This window comes from Tupaia chinensis, unplaced genomic scaffold (genome assembly GCF_000334495.1).
Source record: "Tupaia chinensis unplaced genomic scaffold, TupChi_1.0 Scaffold000182_1, whole genome shotgun sequence".
Taxonomy (NCBI): Eukaryota; Metazoa; Chordata; class Mammalia; order Scandentia; family Tupaiidae; genus Tupaia; species Tupaia belangeri.
Genome location: NW_006159657.1, coordinates 940099 through 960642, shown reverse-complemented (window position 1 = coordinate 960642; position 20544 = coordinate 940099). Strand labels below are relative to the sequence as shown.

General features: G+C 41.6%; 1 protein-coding gene across 2 annotated transcripts in view; it reads left to right on the top strand.

Annotated features, from left to right (window-relative positions):
* GRIN2A (glutamate ionotropic receptor NMDA type subunit 2A) overlaps nt 1-20544 on the top strand; it is a 520859-nt gene that overhangs the window by 439545 nt on the left and 60770 nt on the right. The window contains exons 13-14 of one of the 2 annotated variants that reach the window (XM_006146507.1): nt 7189-7427; nt 14954-16130. In XM_006146507.1, the coding sequence (XP_006146569.1) occupies nt 7189-7427; nt 14954-16130 (1416 nt within the window). Of the gene's footprint in view, nt 1-7188; nt 7428-14953; nt 18500-20544 lie in introns of those variants that run through there. The other variant, XM_006146504.2, reaches the window with a different exon arrangement.

Here is a 20544-nt window from a genome sequence, read left to right as displayed (position 1 = left end):
ATATCCACATTCCTGTGCCTCTAGGGTAAACATCCTGCAGGTGGAGACCTCTGAGCCATACCCCCAAGACAGCCATTGCCAAGCTCTCAACACAAAACTATTGTTTTTTTTTTTTTTTTTCCTGTGACCAAGTGAATTGTTACAGGCAATAGTGATGTTGTGACAATTTACAGTGGATCTTTTTCAGTAACTTCTTGCAAGTGAGTTTCTCTGTCACACATACTCTGAGAGCAGGAGAGCTCAATCTGCATGTCCTACCTGCCTCTGAGCAATTATGCTACTGTGATGGAACTTGCTGGTGACCTTTCTCCACACTGTAGAACCAAGGTTCACATTTGCAGTTTGAATGAACCACCCCCCCACACACACACACATCCATAACAACCCACCTAATGTCGTACGTGTGAGAGGAGATGCTGGGTTTGTTATCATGGGATCATAACTGGGGAAACACGGGCAGCAACTGAAGAATCTTGAGTCTACCCAGGTCCCAGCTGGGTACGCAGTGTGTAGTGAAGACTGTGTGTTCAATACAGAGAGTCAACCAATGGTCCTATTATTCCCAGGATATCTCAAACTCCTTAGCAAGAACGCTGAATTCTTTGCATTATGACTTGTATCCTTCAGGAGCCTCATTTGATCCTTTCTTCCTCCCAAGAAATTCTGAAGTTCTCTGATCTCCAAATACTCCCCTTTCTTCCTGCCTCCAGCCTTATGCAAATCTAGTCATCTCACTGCCATAATTACTGATTTGCTTGACCATAGTACTTGGAGGTCAAAGACTGGGTGTTACTCATCTCTGTATGAAAATACAGAGATGTTGACCATGCGTTAGTGCTTCAGGAAAGTTCTTCTTTCAGTGAATGACTGAGTGAATAAGTGAGTGAGTAAAAATAAAATAAAGTCCTCAGAGAACCAGAAGTTAGCTTTCTTTACCAGAAATAAAACAGAACATAGAGCCTAGCTTCTCAAAACCGCATACTATCTCTTTCTTACCATCACTGCCTACGATAAGGTGTTTCAGCCAGAAACCAAGAAAAAATATGTAGATGTATGCCTGCAAGAATATGTGTGGGGCCGAGTTTAGAAGATGTGCTTTAGCATATTCCAAAGCCTTGAACAAAGCCTGAAGGGTACAGGTTCAAAATGGATTTTTCACAACTGACCTCAGGGGAAGCAAGCTCAGGAAGTTTGAAGGCTAGTCACATTGCTCGCTATAAAATCCTTTCCCGAAGCAATCCCCTTAGCTCTTAGACAGTCTTACAGAACAGAATGAAATCTAATCTGAAAAGCAACTGCAGTCCCTCTGGAAGTGCTGCGAATGAGTCTTAGGACAAATAAGGAACTGATTTCTCTTACTTTGTATATCAGAGTCTTCTTGAAAAGCTGTGCCTTCTCCCTGGACATGCATTTTTGGATCCACAGACTACATGAACTAGAAGGGCACAGGCTACATGGTTCACCCCACCCAAATTTCCCTGACTTCAGGAAGTAATAATATTTCCAGAAATACTTACCAAGCAATTAGTGAGTGCCAGGCACTACATGCATACAGCATCATAAAATTGTAACAAAACTCCTATGAGTAAATACTGTTGTAGTCCCATGTGTTAAATGTCAAAACAGGAGTTCAGAGAAATTGAGCAAGTTCCTTAACCTCTCTGTGCCTTTGTGTCCTGATCTGTTAAATGGTCATGACAATAGAAGTAGTGACATTAAGTCATGAGGTAATTTTTTAACACTCCAGTAGAATGCCTGGAGCATAGTATATTTTGTTAAATAGAAAAAAAGATACATGGATGGATGAATGGATCGATAGGTAAATAGAACATCTGGACCAAGATCGAATGAATAGTACATGTGGATGGCGGAAGTCAAAGGCAGGCATCTGACTCAATGTTGACTCTAGGACTACCTTGTGACTATCTAGCCTTCACCAGATAGTCGACATTTTCTTTGAAATCATTAAGGAAGAATGCCTCCTTTTGTAGCTCATTCTAGAGTCTTTATCTGAAATATTCTTTCTTGTGACTTGCTAGACCATATCCAGATAAATTTTCAATCATTCTTTTTTGCAAACAGGAAACCTATGTTTTCTACTTTGTAAGCAAATGGACCAACAGTGGGAGAAACCCCTATGCTCACGCATCAGCCCACACTCGGTGTCTTGTCTTTGCCTTTGGTCTGACAAGCCCTGTGCGTCTGATGTACTCTCTTGCTTCATCACCTAAGTAGTCAATAGAGGCATGTATGGGACACACATCACATTGCCTCAGTTATCCTCATTTGTTTCCATATATTTGCATCTCTCTGGCTCTTGACACTTGAAATCCCACCACTCTGCCTTTGAATGTTGGCAAAACTTAGGAAGGAGAGATCTGTGACACGCCATTGGGTGTATGTATTGTCCTGGAATTAGTCTTTCTTGGAATGGTGCAGAACTGAGTGTTTGGCAGATACCTGTGGCTGGCAACATCTTTCTTGAAGACAGAGATAGGAAGAATGTTTGAAGAGATGTAGTTCCCCATGAGTGCAGGAGTCCTGCAAGTGTTCATGAACTTTCCATCATTAGAGGTATACACAGAAATAGGAGAGGGATTTGATCATCATGCAGGGGGACCAGGTAGAGAGAAGACGGTGTGATATGGCTATAAACTCAAAGCTGCCAACAAAGCTTCCTTTGCTCCCAGGAGAGCATTTAGTTTTTGTCTTCCCAGCAAGAATGTGTCTACTACAGGAAAGAGATTTAATTTACCAGCTCTAGTTCACACCGGCAAAGATCATGACTTCTTTGTCATAGGAGAAACTGAGAATGGGATGAGTATTACAGAGCTGCTCCTTGGAAAAAAATGACATTTGATGCTTCACCTTAACGAAAGGCATGCACACTTTTACTCTCAAGTCTTTTACTCTTGAGCCCACTGAAAGTTCCTTTTTGCTCTGTATTCCCTCCATATGACAAAAAAAACCACACCAAACAGAGCTGAACATTTTTGCAGTGCTGCCCAATTTAAGCCCAGGGATATAAGGAAAGAAACAGAAACAGAAAATATGGATCCAATGCTTACTGTGTGCTGCAGGCCATGAGAAATATCAAAATCATAAAACATGGTCCCTGATCTCCCTCAAGGAGATTACAATGTACTTGAGTAAATTAAAAATGAAATAAGAAAGTATTTGAACTACAGTTCAGTACACTAGTCAAAGAAGGCCATGAGGCAGGAAATGATTAACTGGAAAATGATTGGAACAGGCTGTAATTGGTGCTGAGAAATGTGTGTTGCCCTCCTTTTGGAATGTGGTATGGTTTTCCAAGTTGACTTATTTGAAGGAGTGGTGCTGTCTGGACAAAGAGCAGAGGGGAAATTTTTATATTTACATCCCCAAAAGAATCAAAATGGTATTTCTTCTGCCCAAACTGTCCTCATTGTGGGTGTACAAACCTGGTTCTCCTTGGGAAATACTAAAGAAAGATGTGCTAGGATCTGTGAGTCATGGTTACAAGACCCATTTCTGTGTCCTTGCAACTCCACAGGAAGGGGAAAGACAGCAGCACATTGTATTTTGGAAACAATAACATTGGCATTTTTGTGGGAAGACGGAGCAGTCATGTATCTCTAGGCATACGTGGGCAGAGGACGTTGTATGAGTTTGCGGTAGTGTGGCATGGACATGAGATAATATTAGAGCATCTCCCATGACACTTGTGACTATGTGAAAGTGCTGTCAGAAGGAAGGAGTTGAATTAAAATACCCTCTTCTCATCTCTTTGCCTGCACTACTGATTAACCAACACCCTTCTCTATGGGCAAAGGCTTTGTAAGTGGAGAGATTTCCTAGTGTTTTCTTCCATAAATATACATTTTTGGGGTCTGATTAACAAATTCAAGACCTTCAATAAGTCACTAAGTATAAAAAGGAGACTAGAAAAATTTCTGTCCATCAGAATGAAGAAAATGCAAGGAGGTTTGCCATCTGTTTGAAGGTCTGAGTGAGAAACTGAAACCCAGATGCATATGTGAGTCCACATGTACATACTTCAGTGGTGTTGTAATCACTGTACAAATGTTTTCATAAAAACCTGGTATAGTTAAAACCCCTAGAGCCATAAATGGAAGCAAATCCAGAAAACTTCTGTAGGAGCATTTCTGTAATCTATTGTTTTTTAGGAGTTCCAGGGGTTTAGAGGGTGAACAATTTTGCAGAAGATTAACTCATGATCAAAAGGTGCAAATGTTGTAAGGGAATGGAGAGTCACCACAAACAGAAAAATGAGACTCTAAGAAGTAGGCATGGATAGGGAGATGGGGATAATCTGTAAGATTCTCAGTTTGAAATTATTAAATATATAAAATTTTTAGATATCATAATGAAAGAGTGGAACTTATGATCAAAAGAATAGACAGAACTGGAAAAGAGGCAAATGAATGTCACAATTAAAATGAATATATTAAAATTAAAGCATAAAAATAAATATTACTAGTGAAAATATAAATTAACTGTAAAATAGATCTCTGGGAGTCATCTGACTACAGCACAGTGAGATAAAAGAAAGCAAATTATTAAAACAAAGTTAATAATCTAGAGGATAGAACAAGAAGGTCCAGAATATTTTAAACAACATTTCTAGAAAAAATATAGGACTATCATATGTCATTAGAGAATTGCAAATTAAAACAGCAAGATAACACTACGACCCTATTACAATGGCAACAATCCCAAATACTGACATTAATCAATGCTGGCAAGGATGTGAAGCAACAGGAACTCTTACTCATTGCTGATGAGAATGTGAAATCATACAGCCACTTTTGAATACAGTTTGGCAGCTTCTTACAAAGCTAAACATAACTTCAATATACAGTCCAACAATAGTGCTTTTAGTATTTACCCAAATGAGTTGAACCTTCACATCAATGTTTATAGCAACTTCATTTATAATTGCCAAAACCTGGAAGCCACCAAGATGTCCTTCAATAAGTGAATGGATAAGCAAACTGTACATCTGTACAATGGAATATTATTCCATGATAGAAATAAATGAGCTATCAAGTCAGGAAAAGACGTGGGAGAACCACAGTAAGTGCGTATTACTAAGTGAAAGGAGCCAGTCTGAAAAGGTTATGTGCTACGTGGTCCCAACTCTATGACATTCTGGAAAAGGCAAAACTAGAGGCAGATAGAAAGCTCAGTAGTTGCCAGGACTTGGGAGGGAATATGAGGAGGGATGAACAGGTGGAAAGGAGAGAATGGGAGAAGCAGACAGTGGTGCAACAGTGGAACTTAATGCTCTACTAGACAGTTCAACATGGGAAGCTTCCCTGTTCAAGTTTTAAGACATCCCTGGGTACCCTGGACATGCATGTGCCCATAACTGGGGGCTGGCTGGGTGTGGATCATGGCATTGGGGCCTTGTTGGGGGTACTCTTTCTGTCTCTGCCTTTCTCACTCATGAAATAAATGGATAAATAAGCAAACAAGCGAAACAGGGAGTTAAGATGGGAAGAGTTAATATTCAAAGCAATAATAGGTGAGTTTTTTTCCAGAATTAAAATTGTGAGTCATCAGATTGAAGAATCATACTGAATCCAGAGAATAACAAAACAAATCTACACCTAGATACCACACCAAAGACAAAGTGAAATTATCAAACACTATTAGAGAGAAAAGTATAGATTGCATAACACATAATGACTATTAGATTATCAGCCATTGTCTCCACACCTACAGTCTTAATCAGAAGAAATTTGATAACAAGTTTAAGAAAAAATAATATTCAGTTTATTCTATGTTCAGCCAAATTATTCAAGAGTGAGAACGAAGCAATCACATTAATTTCACAAAACTTAAAAAAATAATACAAGTATATCTTGAGTTACAAAATCAGTAATTATGATTACCTCTTTAAAAGATAATCAATATATAAATTTGGAGTATTTTATGTTTACCTGAATGTCTCTTATTACATATTAGAGGTCATACATAGTTGTACTTTTTAATTTATTGTTATGTGCATCTTCCTTGGTTTTCACTGTCCTTGAATAAAAATTTCCAAAGGCTGAATCATAGTCTAAGTGCTATAGTTTAGTAAATTGCTAGACAGTTAGTGTAATAACTAGACATTTAGATCAGAGAATTTCATTTTAAATGGCAACTGGATAAGATGCACATTAAAGAGAGACAAAATAATGCTAAGTAGGCCTACTTTTTTTTAACCCATTGAAAAATCCACCTGCTTATTTAATTGTCTACAAAAGTGAGAATGTTTCTAGTTTATATGAGGCCATTCAGAGTCAGAGATGTCTTTTTTACAGTTAAAGATTTGTGTCTTACATCCATTCATGGTGTGTGACTTTTTGGAGTAATTTTGAATGTTCTAGAAAGAAAGGCAAGAAGGAAATAATGTATTTGAGGACTAGCATGTGCTAGGCAGTGTGCTAAGCATTTCCCTTACAGCAGTAAACATGCGGTGAATCAGACACTTAAGGGATTTTTGACAGACACTGTTTATTATTTTATCTATTTCACAGACAGGATAAGTTTGGTTCTTAAGTCACTGCTAGTGAAAGATGAAGTGAGAATTTAAAGGAATCTGGGACCAGCAGTTGGTGTAATGACCATGTTGCTGGACTCCCATGTACTCGACAGCAGTTCAAGTCCCAGACCTGGTGGCTTTAACTCACACTGGGTGTGTGTGCATGCATGCCCAAGATCTTGAGAGGAGAATGAAGGAGAAGGAATTGCAACGTGGCCATCCCCACTGGGGGGTGATTTATCACTTTCTGTCTCTCTCTGTCTTTCTGGCGAGCACACACATCTTTCTACTGTGACACGCTGCCAATTTATTCCCATGGCCTGTCTGGGCTTGGGTGAGTATTGGGAACAGGAGTAGGAGAAAGCAATGTGGGAAGAACATATTAATAATGACAAAACAACAATGACAGCAACAACAACCAAACCAAAACAAAGCCAGAGACTGTGCTAAATCTGCTCTACACATTATTGCATCTCATTCTCACTGCAATGATATTAGGCAGGTATTGTTTATTATCTTTGCTTAATAAGTGAGCAAATGAACCAGAAAAGCTCAATAATTTGCCTTCAGGCTACATATTACCCAGCTGTATGTTACACATGGGGTGTACACGCTCTGAAACTTACTGCCTGTGGATGTTGTGTTCTGTTCAGGTGAGATGGAGGAGCTGGAGACACTGTGGCTCACAGGGATCTGCCACAATGAGAAGAACGAGGTCATGAGCAGCCAGCTGGACATTGACAACATGGCGGGCGTGTTCTACATGTTGGCGGCAGCCATGGCCCTCAGCCTCATCACCTTCATTTGGGAGCACCTCTTCTACTGGAAGCTGCGCTTCTGTTTCACAGGCGTGTGCTCAGACCGACCAGGGCTGCTCTTCTCCATCAGCAGGGTCAGTATCTCTGGCAGCTTCTGCCTTATACAGAAGGCAGGTTTAGAAAAGGATAAGGCTTCCAGAGAGTCAGAAATTCTTGACTTCTCTAGGGGTTCTTTCTCTCACCAACCCTTCTTGGGTTTCTCAAAGGGTAATGCAGGCTTTGTGCATTTATAAGGCAGGGGGTGCAAACTTGCATGACTCTGGAAGCCAGAAAGGATATGGGAATGGGCACGGCAGGCTGGACATGAGAAAGATAACACGAATGAGATGAAACAGAAACGAACACAGGTGTCAACGTGAGGGAATGATAGAGAACTCTGGGGACTGTGCCAGATGCATAATGTCTATCATACCTAGAGGGGCAGCTGACTGCCGCTAAGTATTATCATACGGGAACATGGAGCCAATATTATCAGTTCTTTTACTTTTTAAAGGAGAAACTGCCATCTGATTTTATATGAATATTTCAATTTTCAAATATTAATAATGAAATCCATTACAAATGAAACAAAAGGCCAGCAGGTGGTACGGTGGTTAGGGTGCTGGATTTCCACATGGCCAACCACAGTTCAATTCCCAGACCTGATGACTTGCTTTTTCACTTCCTCTCTCTTTCTCTCCCTTTCTTTGTGTCTCTCTGTGTTGAGCATACATGCCCTGTAGCAAATTTAACATAATATTAATGATAAATAAATTAAATAAATAAATCTTTTAAACACGCACACATACACCAAACAAAACCAGTGTGTGGCCACCTCTACCATCAGCACCCAGGTGTGCCAAACAACACCAGCACCCACATTCCTGTGCAGATGCTACAATCTGTTCATGCATCACTACAGGACATGAATGACAGACCACGAGTCCATGTAACACGATGCAGTGTGCACACATTTGAAACAACACAAAGATCTGTGCAATGTTTTGGGTTGTCTGAAAAGCATTTCTGAATAGGAAAACAGAGAAAAAATACATCATGACATTTCTGACAACCCAATAGTAGAACCTGAAATGAAACACAGATGTCAAGTACCCGAAGAGAATGTATATACATTCAACAGAACACACAAATGCACATTTAACCCAACACAACAAACCACAGTTCAATTCCCAGACCTGATGACTTGCTTTTTCACTTCCTCTCTCTTTCTCTCCCTTTCTTTGTGTCTCTCTGTGTTGAGCATACATGCCCTGTAGCAAATTTAACATAATATTAATGATAAATAAATTAAATAAATAAATCTTTTAAACACGCACACATACACCAAACAAAACCAGTGTGTGGCCACCTCTACCATCAGCACCCAGGTGTGCCAAACAACACCAGCACCCACATTCCTGTGCAGATGCTACAATCTGTTCATGCATCACTACAGGACATGAATGACAGACCACGAGTCCATGTAACACGATGCAGTGTGCACACATTTGAAACAACACAAAGATCTGTGCAATGTTTTGGGTTGTCTGAAAAGCATTTCTGAATAGGAAAACAGAGAAAAAATACATCATGACATTTCTGACAACCCAATAGTAGAACCTGAAATGAAACACAGATGTCAAGTACCCGAAGAGAATGTATATACATTCAACAGAACACACAAATGCACATTTAACCCAACACAACAATGGCACAGAATACACATACTACGGCAGGCTGGTGTGCAATACAGAAAACCTTCCTTCAGGCAGCCCAGGATGACAGGTGTGTGCTGCTATTGAGTTTCATGTGATGTAAGTCATCGATAATGTGATGACCACAGGAATGCGTATATTTTTGGAGCTCTTATATGTGCCAGGCACCACATAAGGACTTTATACTCTTCATCCTATTTAACTTACAAACCAAGTCTGTGAGGTAGGTATTGTTATTAGTCCCTGATAACAAATTGTAAAACTTCAAGGGAGGAGGTTAAAGGCATTGCCACACATCTAGTTAAGTGGGGGAGCCAGGATTTGATTCAGAAAATGTGGGACCAGTCAACATCCATACTCTTTGCATGTAACAAATATCAAATACAAGCAACATAAGAGATTTGATACAATTCGTATTGCAAACATACATGTGCATGCAATTCACATAATATAAATTCACATATGCATCACAACCTTGTCTCTTACCTACATCATAATAAAAGTGTATAAATGGATATCATTCACAAATCCTCCAACACTATATATATATTATATTGATAGTATAATCTATCAATCTACCTATCTACCCCCCACCCCCTACCATGTATTCATTCACCAACTCATTTATCTATTTACCCAGTTCTCCTATTTAATCACATTGGTATTATTTTCATCCTGGAAGATCTTAATGAATTAGTATTTGAAACACATCTTTAATTTAAAACATCTGATTTTATACATTAATGTTTATTGGGAAAACTAATAGCTTTAAAATAAATGTGTATACCCTTAGAATTCAGTAATTTCAAGAATTTTGGAGATTCAGAAGGTACACATTAGCTTAGTGGGGAGGATTTATTTTTCTCCATTCAATTGCACTCCAAACTTGGGTTCTATGCAAATACATATTTCCTAATTAGCTTGATGGCATCTAAACACACAGACTGCTTAAAAATAACACCGTGCATACATATAGGTAGGAATTATGCCAACTTTAAGCTAATTTTCCCAGCCAATTACCAAAGGCTGTTCATACAATCACTCTTGGATTATCTTGAGCAAATGCACACTGTTGTATTTACTTGTAATTCCAGAGCATTTCCTCTGTCTGAGAGACATTAAGGGAGCCAAGTTGGTAGGATCATCATGATAAGAAATTAGCTAAAGCCCTCACTTCCTTTCCAAGCACCTTGAGGGATAGGAAGGAAGGAAGGAAGGAAGGAAGGAAGGAAGGAAGGAAGTGCTGGACAGTACAGGAATAGGCATGGTTTGTATTGTTGTTTGACAAGCTTGAATTTGAATTGAGCTTCCTCCTCCCTAAGGGAGAGAGGGTCCCAAGTTCCATGGGAGCGATGTAGAGACTTCTGTGCCCTCTTAGGAACTCCAGCCACCTTCTCTACTATATTGTCAAAGACTATGAGGAACCCTGTTTGAGCCCTGACTCTCCTTTTCTCCAGATAATACTTAAAATAACTGCAGCCTGGGGCCAGCAGGTGGCATAGTGCTTAAAGCACTGGACTCCCACATGGCTGACTGTGGTTCGAGTCCCAGACCTGGTAGCTTGCTTTCTCACTTTCCCTCTTTCTCTGGTGAGTGCGCATCCCCCATAGCAAATTTAAAAATAAAAATAATAATAAATGAAATTAAATAAATAATTCTTTAAAAAATAAAAGATTAAATAAATGCAGCCTGAACTGTGTGAATTAGGAAAGTCTCAGACATGATGATACTTTGTTGCCTCTCCTGCTTGTTAAATGAGCTCACAATGGGTGTGGCCCCTGACGCTGTGCACAGCATAGCTCCAGTTGCTAAAAGAACGTCCTGCTTTCCTGACTGGGGGCTGTCACCACCTCTAAAGCTTGTCTTCAGTGCACATTCACACATACAGCTTCTTACTTTCGTGTGTTCTCACAAAGCACAGAGTACGCATTGAAACAAAAGGATGTTCATTGTGTGCAACTATCATTTTCTTCCACAAGGTCTTTAGTAGAGAATTTTCAAGAAACAAGCCTATTTTCCTCAGGTGTAAGATCACATCTATGCAATGGATTATGCCTCATGTGCAGATGAGGGCCTTGGCCAAGCATGTTATCTCTGACATCTTAATCCTCACAATACCCTCTGGGGTTGATAAGCTCACACCTACCCTGTGGATGGAGAAAACAAGTCCATAAAGGTTAGAATGAGACCTTCTCACTTCATCTAGCAGACCAGTAAAAGGCAGGCAAGAGGAAACTTACCTGTTCATGCAGGGTTTGACTGCATGCTCTAATCAACACCAGAGTAATTGAGGCTTCTTCTTAAGAGATGCTGGCCTGGATGCTCTGAAATGTACTTCTCCCCCAATGCAGGTTTCTGTTTGTTTTGTTTTGCTGCACAGAAACTGGATCTGTCCATTACTAGTCTTCTCCTTTCTGTGTGTTGAACATCTAGCCAATACACTGAAACCTGTCACCACGCAGTCTCCTCAGGGTTCATGATCCTTTGGGAAGCTCCTGGTTAATGCACCACAAATAAAAATTTGATATCCATGCACTCCTGGTGCTGCCAAGGGAGAAGACCAGAGCTCAAAGGAGACATTTACCTAACATAGGAACCCACTTCTCCCACAGCTGTGGCCCTTGTATTTTCTGATGCTCAAAAATGCATCCTCCCTATCTGGGATGCTCTTCACTTTTGTTTTCTCTCCACAACATTTTCCTTCCCATTTAGAAAAAATCTTCACTGTTGCCAGCAGAATGAATTGGTCTGGTTATTTCCTGAGATGTGCAGAATAGAAAACCTTGTGGAGCCAAAGGCCAGGGGGATGGAAACTGGGGCAGCCTTCTCAGTGAAACCCAAGGAGGGGAGCACGGGAACAGAGGGGAGGAAGCTCAGGCCATCACATGACTGGGACCCATAGAAGTCTCTGTGGCTAGGGATCAGGCTCAAGCTTGAAGGACCAAGGAGGACATAGAGCCCTGTGCTCCATGGAGAATGTTCTGAGAGAACAAACATCCTCTGGGAGAAGCAAAGAAATTCTCTGAAGCAGCACATGCAGTAATCAATGCTTGCTTTATCTGACTCTGAGCCCACTGTGAGACAAAGGGGGTATCTCATTTTTACAGCCCACAGAATGTAGCTGGAATCCATGAGTAAAAGAGAAGAGGAGAGAAAGGTAGAAATAGGCAGGGAAGAAAGGCATTCTATCCTAGGGATTTATTTGTTTCCTGAGGTATGGTTTGGTCTACCCAACCAGAAAGCCAAATGGCATTCCAAAGCAAACCTTAGTTAGTAAAGAATAACATTTCTTGAGTCTTGCATGCTCAAGTTAATGTGAAAGAAGAAAGAAGTAGGAGAGAACAAGGAAGAGGAGGTCATAAGTGATGGAGTGACTGGTCCAGCTCATGCTTAGTGAGCCATGATCATTTTGGGTACTGTATTTGGATTCTTTTGCCTTGCCTTTGTGCCCACCTTAGAAGGACATGATTCCCATTTCACAGATGTGGGAATTGAGACTCAGATACATGTAGTGGCTTATTCAAGGTGAAAAAGCTCATGAATGATGGAGCTGAGATTCACATCCAGGGGGTCCACCCTGGGCTTCTTGCCGTTCTTCTGAAATAGGCACTCTCCTCCTCATCAGTCCATCTGAAAGATGATTGACTTGGTTGGAGGATGCTGGAGTGCTGGCTGGTCCATCTCCTTGACTCCTTTCCATGGCCTCAGCACTGGGAACTTCCCTTGCTAAACTGTGTTAATCCCAGGGAAATCAGGGCTGACCAACCATCCTCCCATTTCTTGAGAAATAGCTCAGCTCTCTGACGGCGTCTGCAGCTCCTCCAAATAGAAAGACAGCTGTCCATCTTTGCGGGTGGGAACATATTGCTCTGGGGTGGGGGTAGGGGATTAGCTAGGTGGCTCTTACAAGCTCTGGGGAAAGGACAGCCGCTTGTTAGAATAGTACTGCACAATTAGAAAAGAAAATTTGTTTAGAAGCTGCTATTCTCATAATACTAAGAAGAAGAAAAGACAGACCTTGGCTGATGCTGACGCCTAAGAGCCACATCGCTTTTCACCATAGTAGAACCCCTCTGGGTCAGAGCATGAGATGGTTACAGTACTAAATTGGGTGAAGACGACACAGGCTAACAGACGGATGAGACAACACTGCACTGTGTGAACTGCAGGGCACGTTTGTGTGATTTCCACATCCATGGTCTGGGTGTTGCAACAGCTGTGGCAGCAAAGAGGAGTGGGTGTGGCTTTGTAGCAGGATGGACAGCCATCCATATACAGCCTAGAGAAGGAGGCTATAGATAAGGCTGCCAGAAGGTAGGAAAGGACACGATGCCAGTGCATCAGGCCCCAGGGAGCCTTAACCTGGGGTTGGGAAATTTCGAGAAAGAGATGCCCACACTGGTGGCTGTAAGCCTTTCTGTTCATGGTTCTTTGAAGATTGGAGTGGAGGGTGTCTTTAGAAAACTACCAGAAAAATGCAACAGTGCAATGAGCTGAGGCTGTCACAGCTCCGTGACCATTCCTGCAGGTGCAGCTAATCCCCGCCATGGGAGACCCATGAAGCCACTGGATCAGAGCCTACAGTCATTCACACATACTTACCTTAGTTTGTACCAGAGTCAGCAGCAACCACTGGATCTGCTTTATAAAACTCCTCTTGGGTCGGTTCTCTGCCAATCTTGGGAGGGCCAGGCCGAATTCTGCAGATTTGATCCAGTTGCTTCCTTAAGCAAGCCTTCCAAGCCTTCCACCTGGGATGGCAGTCGGGACAAATGATGAAGGCCACAAGTCAAAATGTTCCTGATGCCCGTTTGCCTACTGTAGAGTGAATCAAGAGCTCTTCCCTGGTAACAGTTACTTTTAAGTGAAAGTAAATGATTATATTTAAGAAAGGAAGGAGTAGAAGACAAGAAGACCTAGATGGGGGTGTCTGTGCTTACACTGCCCAGGTGTCCCTAAGACATTCAGTTTTCTGGGTGGACTTAAAGGTGGTGGCATTGTGTTATCAGAACTCTTTATTATTACTAGACACTAAAACCCAATTCTAGTTACACCGAATAAACTCACACGTGAACAAACACACAACAGATATACTGAGTGGACTGAGAAAAAGTCCAAAAGGTGGTCCAGGGTTTAAGGCCTCGGGGAGCCTTAATCACAAAGGGATTCAAACTGAATCTCTCTCTGTGCCCCTTAGGCTCTTCTTTTCATTGAGATGTTGTCATTCTCAGGCTAGCATCCTCACATGGTAGCAGGACCAGCTCGCTATAACTCCTCCTTCCTCCTTACAAAAAGAGAAAAGCCTATCATCTTCACATGAACTTCATGCCCACATTTAGACCAATCAATATGTCCAGGTAGAAGAGATGTTTCTGACTGGCCAGCTTGGGTCACATGCCTATCCCTTTTTTTCAGGAATTTTCCCTTCCCTTACATTGACAGAGTATAGGTGATCCTTTTATGCTAACCTAGCTTATTTCTCAATAGCTAACTCTGGTTTCCAGACTCCAATGATGACACTCCAAAACATTAATAAATGTGTGGGTTGGTGACGTGGGTGTTGAGAGGGTCAGTTGAACACCCCTCTCCTAAGGAGATATTTGAAGGCACTGAGCCATTCATAGTTGATAGATGTATGAATATCAGTTGATAACTATTCTCAAATGCCATGTGTGCTTCTACAAAGGTATCAGATAATACTAAACTAGAGCAATAAAGTAAACCTGATGCTTTGCAACTTGTCTCAGACATTTAGGAAACATGGTTAGGATTCAGATTGAATTTTGCTATTTCTCCAGGGCCCCTAAAAAAAGTATGTATCTCACGTTCACTGGTAAAGTGCAGGTGTGAGATGATTTCACAGCCGTCACTACTGCTGATGGTGTTTCATGTTACTTGCCCCACAGGGTATCTACAGCTGCATTCATGGAGTGCACATCGAAGAGAAAAAGAAGTCTCCAGACTTCAATCTGACTGGATCCCAGAGCAACATGTTAAAACTCCTTCGCTCAGCCAAAAACATCTCCAACATGTCCAACATGAACTCTTCGAGAATGGATTCACCCAAAAGAGCTGCTGACTTCATCCAAAGAGGTTCCCTCATCATGGACATGGTTTCAGATAAGGGGAATTTGATATACTCAGACAATAGGTCTTTTCAGGGGAAAGACAGCATCTTTGGAGAGAATATGAATGAGCTCCAAACATTTGTGGCCAACAGGCATAAGGATAACCTCAATAACTATGTGTTCCAGGGACAACACCCTCTGACTCTCAATGAGTCCAACCCTAACACGGTGGAGGTGGCCGTGAGCACAGAATCCAAAGCGAACTCCAGGCCTCGACAGCTTTGGAAGAAATCCATGGATTCTATACGCCAGGATTCACTGACCCAGAATCCAGTATCTCAAAGAGAGGAGGGGACAGTGGAGAATAGAACCCACTCCCTAAAGAGCCCAAGGTACCTTCCAGAGGAGGTGGCTCACTCTGACATTTCAGAAACTTCAAGCCGGGCCACATGCCATAGGGAACCTGACAACAATAAGAACCACAAAACCAAGGACAACTTCAAAAGATCGATGGCCTCCAAATACCCCAAGGACTGCAGTGAGGTCGAACGCACCTACCTAAAAACCAAAGCGAGCTCCCCCAGGGACAAGATCTACACCATCGATGGTGAGAAGGAACCCGGTTTCCACTTAGACCCTCCCCAGTTTGTAGAAAACATGGCCCTTCCTGAGAACGTGGGCTTCCCAAACGCCTACCAGGACCACAATGAAAACTTCCGCAAGGGGGACTCGACGCTGCCGATGAACAGGAACCCCCTGCACAATGAAGACGGGCTTCCCAACAATGACCAGTATAAACTCTACTCCAAGCACTTCACCTTGAAAGACAAGGGCTCCCCTCACAGCGAGGGCAGCGAGCGGCACCGGCAGAACTCCACACACTGCAGGAGCTGCCTTTCCAACCTGCCCACCTATTCGGGCCATTTTACCATGAGGTCCCCCTTCAAGTGCGACGCCTGTCTGCGGATGGGGAACCTCTATGACATCGATGAAGACCAGATGCTTCAGGAGACAGGTAACCCAGCCACCCAGGAGGAGGTCTACCAGCAGGACTGGGCACAGAACAATGCCCTCCAGTTCCAAAAGAACAAGCTAAGGATTAGCCGTCAGCATTCCTATGATAACATTCTCGACAAACCCAGGGAGCTAGACCTTAGCAGGCCCTCCCGGAGCATAAGCCTCAAGGACAGGGAACGGCTTCTGGAGGGAAATTTGTATGGGAGCCTGTTTAGTGTCCCCTCAAGCAAACTCTCGGGGAACAAAAGCTCCCTTTTCCCCCAAGGTCTGGAGGACAGCAAGAGGAGCAAGTCTCTCTTGCCAGACCACACCTCTGATAACCCTTTCCTCCACTCCTACGGGGGTGACCAACGCCTAGTTATTGGGAGATGCCCCTCGGACCCTTATAAACACTCGTTGCCATCCCAGGCAGTGAATGACAGCTATCTTCGATCGTCCTTGAGGTCAACGGCATCATACTGTTCCAGGGACGGTCGGGGCCACAATGATGTGTATATTTCGGAGCATGTTATGCCTTATGCTGCAAATAAGAATAATATGTACTCTACCCCCAGGGTTTTAAATTCCTGCAGCAATAGACGTGTGTACAAGAAAATGCCTAGTATTGAATCTGATGTTTAAAATCTTCCATTAATGTTTTATCTATAGGGAAACATACGTAATGGCCAACGTTCTAGAGGGTTCATGTTGGATGTCCAATAGTGCCCTGTTATGAGGAAGAGAACTTAGGGAGGTATTTTTTGTTGGCTCTTTTGCACATGGCTCCATGCCATAATCTTCCACTCAAGGAATTCTGTGAGGTATGTGCTGAGCATGGCAGGTACCGGATTAGTGAGTCCTTAACCAAAAAATAAATAAGGGTGGTCTCCTGGACATGCCTACTAGGTATGTTGGCAATAATGATGCATTGGATGCCAATGGCTATGTGATGATTTCCTATATTCCAAATTCCATTAAGATCAGTCCACCATGTAATTTCCTCATCAGAAATGCCTGATGGTTTCTCTAATACAGAATAAGCAATATGGTATGCATGTAAATCTGACACAGACAAAATTAAACAGTTAAGAATGCATCTGCACTGTAGTGAGATTGACATTGCAAGAGATTAGGAAGTTTGGCTTGTAACAGTTTCAGCTTTATCGTTAATGCCTTCCATCACAGCCCAGGCCCAGCCCCAAGAGCTCCAGGCTCCCCCAAAGAATAGCAAATCTGTGTTTTTGTGGTAACTATGCTACCTTCATTATAGTCCATTTCCAAGACACATCTGGAGCAAAAGGCCAGAGGGACCCTCAGGCGGAGAAGGACAAGACTCTCTCTGGATGTTAATGTGTGTGTTTCTCTCACCCTCGGCTTCGATGGTCTTGTTCGGAGCTGCGTAAGCTAACACATTTCTGTCTTCGATATCTAAGTGTGGATCTTCTGTCTGTGACACAGTGGCCGTTGTAGTTTATCCTGAAGACTCCTATGTACGTAAGTTTGCATTTTCTCCCTTCTGGTGATGACTCAGGGTTGTATAGTATCTGTTACCCCTTTCCTCCCAGAGTAACCGTCACTCGTCCAATCCCCAAACAGCCATGGTGGTGTCTAATTAGCTGTGTGTCGCTGTTCCTAGAGTTGTTAATGTGGTGACATGCGCCAGCAGCCATATGTGTACTGTGATCTGTCAGAAGTACAAGGCCATCTGTCTGCTGAAGGCTAGCATGGTTTTAGGCTGATCTTCCTTAACGCCATGAAATTCTGTTGGACACCCACATCCACCCCAACCTCCTTGAACCAAAAGCCTTGAAAGTGTGAGACACTCCTGTGTCTACCCTGAGCATCCTCCAAACTGTGGATAAATTACATTAGTGAGAAAGTGATTTCTCTCTTCTGAATTATTTTCTCTATTGGAGGCAAACTGCTTCATTAGCACCAACAGAGATACATGAAGAATTCCTTGAAGCATTTGTCATTCCTGAGTCACCTGCATTATCCCATTCTTATTCTACTCAAACCTGTGCATATGTGATAGAGAATCACATTCTTTATTTTAGAAAGTCAGAGGCAGAAGGGAAATGTATATGAATGGAAAGCTTTTTAGCACAGTGCCTGTCACATCAAAAATGCCACCACCAAAAGTTAGTTGTTATGTTCTGCCAGAAATTCCTAGTTTAAACATCAACTATCAAAGAAGTACCAAACAATATTAAATAAACATTTCATATAGTTTTATTCTATTAATTATATTTTACATACACTAATAATTATGAAATATTTGGAATAACTAGCCAATGGTTTTTGCAGAGAACTTTGGTCTGTTTGGTGACAGGCAGCAGAAACCCTAAGCAAATGTAAAACAGCCTGACGATTCCCTGGTTTCCCTCCCCCCCCTTTTTTTTTTTTTTTTTTTTTTTTTTTTTTTTGCTGCAAGTTCCTCCCTATTCTGCTCCCTTTGACAAGTAATTCTTATCAAACAGACAAGATGTAGTTTCTGCTTATCCTTAAGCAATCCAATCATGTTCTACAGTAGGAACGTATGAGGAGGCAGTCTACTCTCTTTGATACTACAAAGTCTGTCTCTCACAGTTCCTAGTTGTTGCCTTATTTCCTTGGTTGCTCACTCTGTACCAGAGAACTCCCGTGTTGTCCTCCATGGCATTCACTGTTCTCTCCCCTGGGTTGTGAGTATAGATGACTAATGAACTGCAGTAACCTCATCTGTCTAATGTTGAATGTCATGTGTTCAGAGAGCCCCATTACCCCGGGTGGGAATCTCTCCCTCACTAGTGGGGTGAAGATGAAGCAATTAAAACAAGCCATGATATAAGCTAGATGCTTCCAGGTCACACTTTCAGCTATATAAGGAGCCCATATAAAGCCAACACAAAGAGAGAGGTAAAATTGGGAGTTCCAGAGGGGGAAACTTACAGACTTAGAATTCTTGAATCCAATAACCCCTGAGGTTCTTCTTTTTTTTTTTTTTTTTGCTTTTGGTTCTTAGAGTAGGAGACAGAATAGCAAGTCAAAAAGTTATATTTTTTTTATTCCTGTGTGTCGTGTTTTGCACATAGCATTTTTCCTTTAAGTTAGCAGGTGCTCAAGGATACATTGTTGGCAAAGTACATTCCAACCAGGAGGAAAAGTGGTTGCAATAAATTTTAGGGTCAGTGATGGAGAGCAGAGGAAGTCAGTGAATGAAAGAGTCTTCCCACTGTCTTTGAAAGAAAGAAAAGGCTGACTAGGTGCTGGAGACAGATGTATTTGAAAATTAACATCTTATTTCTTAGAAGCTATACCTTTGTTGCCCCAAGTCCCAACAATAAAGAAGCCTAGGTCAAAGAACCTAGAATGGTCACCCATATTTCTGATCTTAAATTTGAATTTCTGTATAGTCTGTATAGTCTCTTAGCTCTTTCTGCCTTTGTCTTTCCATTGTATTCCAGACCTTTATCTCCCTAGCTAAGATTGTCTCTATTTCCTCACAAGACTGGCATGTCTTAACATGAAATGAATTTAAAGGTCTTTCCAGAATACAGAGCAGTGATATGTCATCAATCCAAAGAGGCTTCTGTCTTCCTCTGGTATCCTTAAAACCCAAGAGGCTGTCAAATTTGACAGAGATCTCCAGGGGGAGTGCAAATTAGACTTGGATTGACTCCATAGATCAAACAACCTTTTCCTAATAATGCCATTATTTTCACTATGTACCCCATATGTCTCCGAATAAAGAAACTAAAAATGTGGCTTTTGGAAGAACCAACAATGATGTAGTAAAAAACCAGAACTTCTTTTAATATCTCAAGTGGTTTCTTTTTTTCTTTAGAAATGATCAGAAACTTGATTCTATATAATAAATATCCTCTCCTTTCTCCACTAACTCACTGCACCTTAAATGTAATTATTCCAGACAAGAATATCAACCACCAATCAGATGATCAATTTCCAAGTGGAAAATAATGGTATGGAGTTATGCAACGATAATCCAAGTCAGTACAGGCCATTTGGAAAAAAAGAACATCAGGAATATAGCATCCAGTGGTAAATGATACCCACAGTATGGGAGATAACAAGCACTAAATCAGAAGCCCCAAACTATAGATTCATCACTAAAGATTCTGGCAACTTTATCCTAACCCTGAGATCCTGTATCTGTTGATCTCAAGGAGCTGGGATTGTTTAACCAAAATGCCTGAATTTCACTGGAGTTAAGTCATAGTTGGCATCTTTAATAATAATAATAATAATAATAATAATAATATTCATTAACTCCAAATGGTTTCTCCCACTTGAGAAGGATTTCTCTGGCCCTCAGATAGGTAGACCTGAATGTAAATGGTCAGGTTCTGTTCACGCAAATGCAACAGATTTTAAGTATGTTACGTAAGAGTCTCCTAGGGCACAAACACTACAGGGAACCTTTGAGTTTCTGG